The sequence below is a fragment of the Erinaceus europaeus genome, chromosome 5 (genome assembly GCF_950295315.1).
Source record: "Erinaceus europaeus chromosome 5, mEriEur2.1, whole genome shotgun sequence".
In the NCBI taxonomy this organism is placed as follows: Eukaryota; Metazoa; Chordata; class Mammalia; order Eulipotyphla; family Erinaceidae; genus Erinaceus; species Erinaceus europaeus.
In genome coordinates this window covers 11,484,337-11,492,075 of record NC_080166.1, presented here as the reverse complement: position 1 = coordinate 11,492,075, position 7,739 = coordinate 11,484,337, and the positions used below count along the sequence as shown (strand labels likewise).

The 7,739-nt window shown below is 66.4% G+C and overlaps 1 protein-coding gene across 1 annotated transcript; it reads right to left on the bottom strand.

Annotated features, from left to right (window-relative positions):
* Positions 1–997: 997 nt before the first annotated feature.
* On the bottom strand, positions 998–6,482 carry IRX1 (iroquois homeobox 1). Its single transcript, XM_060191133.1, has 4 exons — positions 6,113–6,482; positions 2,737–3,670; positions 1,503–1,575; positions 998–1,282 (listed from the first exon to the last, which is right to left on the bottom strand). The coding sequence occupies exons 1-4, from the start codon at positions 6,374–6,376 to the stop codon at positions 1,225–1,227; spliced, it is 1,329 nt and encodes a 442-aa protein (XP_060047116.1). The 5' UTR covers positions 6,377–6,482; the 3' UTR covers positions 998–1,224.
* Positions 6,483–7,739: the final 1,257 nt, after the last annotated feature.

The following is a 7,739-nucleotide window of genomic DNA, read 5'->3' as shown; positions in this document are numbered from 1 at the left end:
TTTGTCCTGGGGGGCCAGGCGCCCCATTCCCCAGCCCTGCAGCCACAAGCACTGCCCTCACCTCAGGCCCTGGACAGCAGGTCCCTAAGGACCCCAGAGCATCAGAGAGATGGACACCACCGGTCGGGCCTCGCCCCTGGATTGCCCCCACTACCACCCAACACACACACAGGCCATTCTGGGAGCCCTGGGAAGCCCAAGACCAAGTCCTGCCACTTTCTCACTGCCTGGAGGAGGGGTCTATCAGGGGCTCAGACCCTGGCCAGTAGCCTGGGGCCGTGTGCCTTCTCATCCTCTCTGTGCTGAAATTCTGTAAAAACACCCCCACTGCCCCTCAAAGCTACTCCCTGCCCTGCCAGCACCCCAAAGTCAGCTGGAGGGGGCTCCCTTCCCAGAGAAACCCCTACTACAGCACATGGGGTTCACGCCCGTGATGCACCCCCAGCCCCACAACCCCAATCTGATGCCCCTCCCCCGGGCTGGGGCGCCAACCTTGGGGTGGAGGGGTGGGAGACTAAGGTCGTGTGGGGATGTCTCAGGCTGCTTGCTGGTAGAGAACTCTGACCCCCCCAATCCTAAGCACCCCCACCGCCGGCCCAGGCCAAGGGCAGCTCTGTTTCTCTGGGACTGATTTCACCACGTCACTCAGTAAGTCACTCAAAGCGAAATGTTATTCCCTCGCTGCTCGGTGGGTGAGGGGCAGACCCCAAGTCACAGGCCTTCCTGAGGGGGCCTTTGGAGAAGCCCCCACCCCCGTGGTGTGTGTGTCTCTCTCCAAGCTGCTGAAACCCCAAAGCCTGCAGGCCCAGCAGAGACTGGCCGGGGGCCAACAGCAAAGACACAGCCACCCAGCCGTCTGGACACCCACACTTCCCGGGACAGCGCTGGGCTCTGGGAACTGCCCCAGACACACACCTGGAGCGCCAGGGGTCCAAGGGTCCAGCGCACATCATCCCCTCCCCACCCCACCTCTGACACAGCAGCAGGAACCAGGAACTCGTTTGGCGACAGTTTATTAGACAAAAATATATGATTTAGACAAGTCTGCTGACGCGCTATGTACAATCTGAAATCAATCTATATACAGATAGGACAGACAGACACAAGCACGGGGCGGGGGGACAGCGACCCGGGCGGCAGGGGACAAGCCCCTCCTGAAACACCTCCCTCCCCCTCCCCCCGCCGCTTCCCCCCTCCCCCCGCAAAACCCCCAGTGTCCCCGGCTCAGGCAGTGGGCAGGGCGGCCAGGATCCGCGGCGCCCCCTCGGCCGGGACCAGCGAGCTGCAGGGGACAGAGACAGCGGTCAGCCGGGAGGGTCGGCCGGGGAGGGCCACCGGGACCCACCCGCTGGTGCCAGGACGTGGGAAGTCCCCTCCCAGCTCCTGAGAATGCAGCGAGGGGGCGCCGACCCCTGGCACAGGACGGTCCCTCCGAGTGCCCCTCGGACCCCAGGCCACCCCCACCCTGCGCCCGCGGGTGGTGAGACCACACGGTCACTCACTTGTCGCGCAGAGGCTGGAGGGGCGCCTTGAGCTGCTGGGCGGGCGACTCTGGCCTGGAGACCAACTCCCTCTCTGCAGGGGGAGGGAGACCAGACTTTAAGGTGCAGAATGCTGGGCACCCCACCTTGCCCCTGCGCCCCAGGGTCTGGGAACACCAGGTGACACCACCCCACCCCTCCCGAGGTGGACAGGGCAGCCAGACTCCGGAAGACGGCAGGCCTCCCGCCTGCCAAATTCACCACGGCCAGAATCCAGCCCCAGACACCCACGGGGCCTCGTACACCTGCACCCTCCTGCATTCAGCAAGGACAGGGTTCAAGGAGCTCAGTACCCCAGGGGGTACATTTAGCAAGCACCCAGTGCAAAGAGCTCAGTACCACAGGGGGTGCATTCAGCAAGCACAGGGTGCAAGGAGCTCAGTACCCAGTGGGTGCATTCGGCCCTGAGCACCCCATGGCCTCCAAGCAAATTCAGAAGGAACCAGACCCAGGCCCCAGACACCGGATGAGGCTCTCACCCGGGGGCCACGTCTCTGCCCTGCCTCCCTCTCCAAATTCAGATGGGACCTTGATGCAGAGCCCCTGAAATCCTGGGGCACCACGTCTCTGTCCCACACCCCTCCCCAAGTTCTTACTCCCCCCACACCCCTACCCCATAGACTCCGCATCCATCCCTAAGTCCCTGCTCCTCCCACGGAGCCCCTGTGCCCCAACTTAAACCCCTAGCCCCTGACCCCCAACTCTCACGGGCCTCCCGAAGGCCCTGCGCCCCCACCAAACTGCCGCACCCCTCCCCAAGCCACGGTAACCCCCTAGCAGCCACCCCAAGCCCCCAGCCAGTGGACCCCGGCCCCATGAGTCCCCAGCCCCCGTCCCCCGCCCCTACTCTCCCCCCCACTCCCACCACAGCCCCGTCCCTCCCCAACACCCAGCCCCTGCACCCCCGCCCCTGCACCGCAGCCCCTGAACCCCCCAGCCCCGTCCCTCTCCAAGCCCCCAGCCCCTGCCCCCCCAGCAACCCCCCCCCCGCCCCTGCTCCCACCCCAGCCCCTGCTCCCACCCCAGCCCCGTCCCTCCCCAAGGCCCAGCCCCTGCACCCTGGCCCCTGCCCCCCCCCGCCCCTGCACCCTCCCCAAGCCCCCAGCCCCTGCACCCTGGCCCCGGCCCCCCCCCCCCCGCCCCTGCACCTACCCCAGCCCCGTACCTCCCCAAGCCCCTGCTGGCCGGCCGGTACCTGGGAGCGCAGGGCTGCTGCGGGCCGAGGCCTTGTCGCCAAGCGGGACCCCGGCGGCCGCGGGGGGCAGCGGCTGCGGCTGCGGGTGCGGGTGCGCGGGCAGGTGCGGGGCGGGCGGCGCGCCCACGCCCAGGAAGGAGCGCACGTTGAGCAGGGAGCCCTGCGCCAAGAAGGCGCCGCCCGTCCAGCCCGAGAACTTGCCGATGTGGCAGGTGTACAGTCCGTGGCTGGGCAGGAAGGCGGGGTGGCCGGCGGGCGGCGGTGGCGAAGCCTTGGGCGCGCCGTCGGGGCTGGTGGCCGTCTCGGCCAGCGACCAGATCTTCGGCTTGGCGGCCGCGGGCCCCGGGCTCCGCAGGCGGGTGTCGCCCGGCTCCCTGCGCGTCCCAAGCGGCGAGTGCGGCGGCCGGAGCGCGGGGTCCGCGGGAGCCCGGGGCGGCGCGGCGGCCGGGCCGGGCGACGCCTCCGCCTTTTCCTCGTCGTCCTCGTTGCTCTGGTCGCCGTCGCGCTCGTCCATCTTGTCGATGTCGATGCTCTCCAGGTCGATCTCCTCGTCGTCCTCCGCCTTCTCGGCGTCGCCCTCCGTGTCGCTGCCGAACAGCGCGCCGTCCTCCTCGGGGTCCTTGCCGCGCGCGCCCCAGGTCACCTTGTTCTCCTTCTTGAGGCGCCGGCGCGCGTTGGCGAACCAGGTGGACACCTGCGTGAGGGTCATCTTGGTGATGATGGCCAGCATGATCTTCTCGCCCTTGGTGGGGTAGGGGTTCTTGCGGTGCTCGTTGAGCCAGGCCTTGAGCGTGGCCGTGCTCTCGCGCGTGGCGTTCTTGGGCCGCCCGGGGTCCCCATACTGGAACTGGCCGTAGGGGTAGTAGGCGGGCGCCGAGTGCGCGAAGCTGGACGGGTGCACCCCGGGGCTGTCCTTGATCTCGTACTGCGAGCCCTGCAGCCCGGGACGGAGCGGGGAGTCCACGGCAGAGAGGGAGAGAGAGGGGCGGGTGAGCGGACAGTCCCCCAAAAGGCAAAGGGCTGGGACTCGGGCGCCTGACAAAGAGGGACCCCAGACACACTCACTGCCCTGCCGGGGCAAGAAGGGGTCGGGAGCGCCAGCCACCCCGGGGACAGGGACTGGGACTGGGATGCGCTGTTGGTTTTGCTTTGCTCTCTGCGCTGCCTACAGGAACGCTTTCTATTGTCACTCTTGCAAAGTTCTGGAAAACCCTCATCTCCAAAGCCTTCCGACCCCCTCCCCACCCCTCACCGCCACAGGTCTGGGTTTCCGGGGGGCCTTGTGCACACCCCAGCTGGAAGAGACGCCCCTCCTAACTCCGAGCATGAAAGGGTTTCTCTCCGGTAGAGCCCACCGCCCGGGGCCGCCGGCCTTCCCACCCCAGAGGCGCCCAACGCAAACAGATGAGCCACCCTGTCTGTTGTCTGCAATCACAAACGAAAACACACTCCTTGCCCTTGTGCATATGCTCTGTGCACGGGGCTTGGCCACGGACACAGGCTCCTCCGGGGCCGGCCGGCCGGGCCACCAGGAGCCACGGGAAATCCCATTGTCTTTAACTGTGTTTTTATTCATAAATACGCGAGAAGGGCTGATCCGGCAAAATGGTGCCCTCCCAGGGCCCCTTCCCGAAGAAGTTTGACTGCCACGGGGAGCGGCCAGCTGCTGCCGACTCTTCCAGGCTATGATTTATTTGCGATCAATATTCTTTTTATCATCTGTAGTAAAACACAGCAAGTCAAATTACCCCATCAGCTTTGGGGGTAAATAACATTTTATCTCTCTAACAACCTCATTAGGCCTCATCATTACCATAAACTGCCTGGACAGACCTCCACTCGCAATTTGATCCCTCCGACTCTGGAACCCTCGGATATCTCAGTCGGGAGGCTCCCAGCAGAGGCCTGGGGTCTGGGTTTAGATTTTGGCTGAGCCCAAGACCATGGGGACCTCTCCCCCCCCAACTCTCTCTCTCTCTCTCTCTCTCTCTCACACACACACACACACACACACACACACACACACACACACACACACGGTTTCGGAGATTCCTGCCTGCTGTTTCCCTCAATAAATCCAACAACGAAAAACACACCCGGGGTGTTTGCTTCCCAGGCCCAGCACAAAGCCCACAGACCCTCAGGTCAGGCCTCCTTTCCTGTCCCCTCATACACTGAGTTTTCAAGTGGCACCCCTGGGTCTCAGTCACAAACAAATTACATAACCCTGCATGGAAAATCAGCACTTTGCTGAGTTGGCAGAGCCCCCCCCAAACCCCCCCAGCACACTCTCGTGCAGAAGGCCCCCTGGAGACATTATCCCAGTGACCCCAGAACAGGGAAATAGAAGGGTGACGGTGGTCTGGCCGCTTTCTCTGGCCTGCTGTGTGCACAACGCACTTGGCGTTTCTGCAGTTACAGAGATTCCTTTCAGCCTGGTCTCTGCTGGGGATTCTTTGGAAGGGGGACGGTGTACACCTCTCCCTCGTGCCCAGGCCACCCCTCGGCCCCCAGCCCAGGAGGGTAGCTCGCTTTCGTTGCCTGGGATCTGGGAAAGAAAGGCCTTCGGGCCGGGCTCAGAAACCTGTTTTTTTTTTTTTCTTTTGCAGCTGCTGGAAAAGTTGCCCGGAAGCCCAGGCCGCTTGGAGCCAGGGACGCTCAGAACCAGGCCCCCGTTGCCGAGAGTCGGAGAGGGGAGACTCTGGGGGTTGCAGCCTGAGCTCAGAGCGGTGCCGGGACCCAAGGCCAGGACCTTCCCCAGAAGCACAGAGCTTCGAGTGGACTTGCAGAGCAGTGGGAAAGACCAGGACGCTCACGCTTGGCCACGTCTCACGCGCCCCCTCCCAGGCCTAACCTCACTCCGAACCCCGGGCTGGAGACTGGGTGGGGGCTCTGCTTTCCTGAGGCCTCTGTTATGTAAGGCAGTGGGCCAGAGAGAAGCCGATTTCTCTCCACGCGAAGGAAAACTTTGGCAACTTGGGAAAGTCGAGCCAGGAGGCCAGAATCCGTTCGGACTTCTTCTGCCTTTGAACCCCCCCCCCCCATTTGCACGCCGGCCACGGAGCAACCCCTCGCAGGGTGTACCGCATTGTTCTTCCATTATGACCGGCTCCAAGAGCTTCGGCAGAGCCACCCCTCCTGCCCGCCCAGCTCCCCAGAGGTCAGCAGCCAGGGCTGGAGTCCACCCCAGGCCCAGAGGGGTGGCGTGAGGGGGGCCCCGGCCCCGGGACAGGGGGTCCTGGGGACCACAGCCAGCTGGAAGCCCAGCCCTGCCAGCCTGCCTCCCGCCGCCGGGCCTGCTCCCCGGCCTGGACCCTCGGGCCTTCATCCCGCCGCCCCGCAGCCCTGCTGCCCGCTGCCCCAGCCGGACACTGACCATCTGCGAGAAGAGGCTGAGGTCGGCGGCGTAGGGCAGGAAGGCGCTGTAGTTGGGGGCGCCCGCGTAGGGCCCGGCCGCCGCGTACATGCCCAGCACCGAGGTGACCCCCGCGCCCGCGCCCGCGCCCGCGCCCAGCTCGGCCGCCCCGGCCCGGCCCGACGAGGCGGCGGCGGTGCTCAGCACCCCGGGGCGCTCTCCGCCGTAGGCTGCGGGCCCCGCGGCGCCCAGGTACTGCGGGTAGCCCAGCTGCGGGAAGGACATGTCCGCGGGCGCCCGGCCGGCCGCTGGCTGCCTCTCCCTGGCTGTGCTCCGCTCTGCCTGCGTCCCGCTCGGCGACCGCGCAGTGACTGCGCCCCGGCCCCGCGCCCCGCCGCCCCCAGCCGCCCGCGTGATTGGCACCCGGCGCCCCGCCCCCGGCCCGCCCGCCAGAGCCACGTGGTGCCGCGCCCGCGGACAGCGATGGCCTTGCCGGCCACCCTGCCACCCTGCCACCTTGCCACTGCCCTGTCCACCATGCCTGCCACCCTGCCACCCTGCCGCTGCCCTGTCCACCATACCGGTCACCCTGCCACCAGGCCGCTGCCCTGTCCGCCCGCCGGCCACCCTGCCACGAGGCCGCTGCCATGTCCGCCTCCTGGCCACCCTGTCACCCTGCTACTGCCCTGTCCAGCCGCCGGCCACTCCTGCCACTGAGCTACTGCCATGTCCACCTGATGGCCACCCTGCCAACTGACCACTTCCATACCTACCTGGCCACCCGGCCACTGCCCTGTCCACCCGGTCACTCTGCCACTGGGTCACTGCCATGTCCACCTGCTGGTCATTCTGCCAACTGGCCACTTCCCTGCCCACCTGGCCAGTCGGCCACTACGGTGTTCACCTGCTGGCCACCCTGACAACTGACCACTTCCATGCCCACCTGGCCACCTGGCCACTGCTGTATCCACTTGCCAGCCAGCACTCCGGACAACCCAGCCACCCCAGTGACCCTGGCCACTGCCATGGCGACCTGCCGGTCAGCTCCCCAGCCATCCTGGCCTGTACCTTGCCACTGCTGTGTCCACCTTCTGGTCAGCACCCTGTCCATGCTCAGGTCTGCACCCGCAGGCCTGCAGTCCTGGCCACCCATCACATCCACCTGCCATGTCCACCCAACGGCCAGTGCCACGACCCCCCACGCAGGACCCTGGGCTGGTCCGCAGACCGAGGGTTCAGGCTGCCAGGCCCAGAGTACGGGAAGGATGAGCCTGCTTCCCTGGGCGTCACACTAGCTGGTGGTTACAACCCAAACCCCTGGCCAGGTGGACAGCCTGGCCTCCTACTCTGGGGAGGGGGGTGGGGTGGGGAAGTGGGAGGGGTGTGGAGTCGGGGGCAGCCTGGCTTCAGAGGCAGAGAGAGGGTCCAAGTGCCTCTCACTCAGAGCCTGCACTGGCCCCCTGCCAGTGACCCTGGGGTGAGTCAGAGACCCCATCTCCAGGTCTGGGGGGCACACAGGGACCCCGGCTCCAGGTCTGGGGGTGCACACAAGGACCCTGGCTCCAGGTCTGGGGGGGCACACAGGGACCCCGGCTCCAGGTCTGGGGGGGCACACAGGGACCCTGGCTCCAGGTCTGGGGGGGCACAC

Excerpts from the sequence above, each read along its gene's own strand:
- IRX1 (XM_060191133.1), bottom strand. The coding sequence starts at position 6,376 with ATGTCCTTCCCGCAGCTGGGCTACCCGCAGTACCTGGGCGCCGCGGGG. Across the intron at positions 1,576-2,736 it reads CAGCAGCCCTGCGCTCCCAG|AGAGGGAGTTGGTCTCCAGG; the intron begins GTACCGGCCGGC and ends CTCCCCCTGCAG. Across the intron at positions 1,283-1,502 it reads CTCCAGCCTCTGCGCGACAA|CTCGCTGGTCCCGGCCGAGG; the intron begins GTGAGTGACCGT and ends TGTCCCCTGCAG.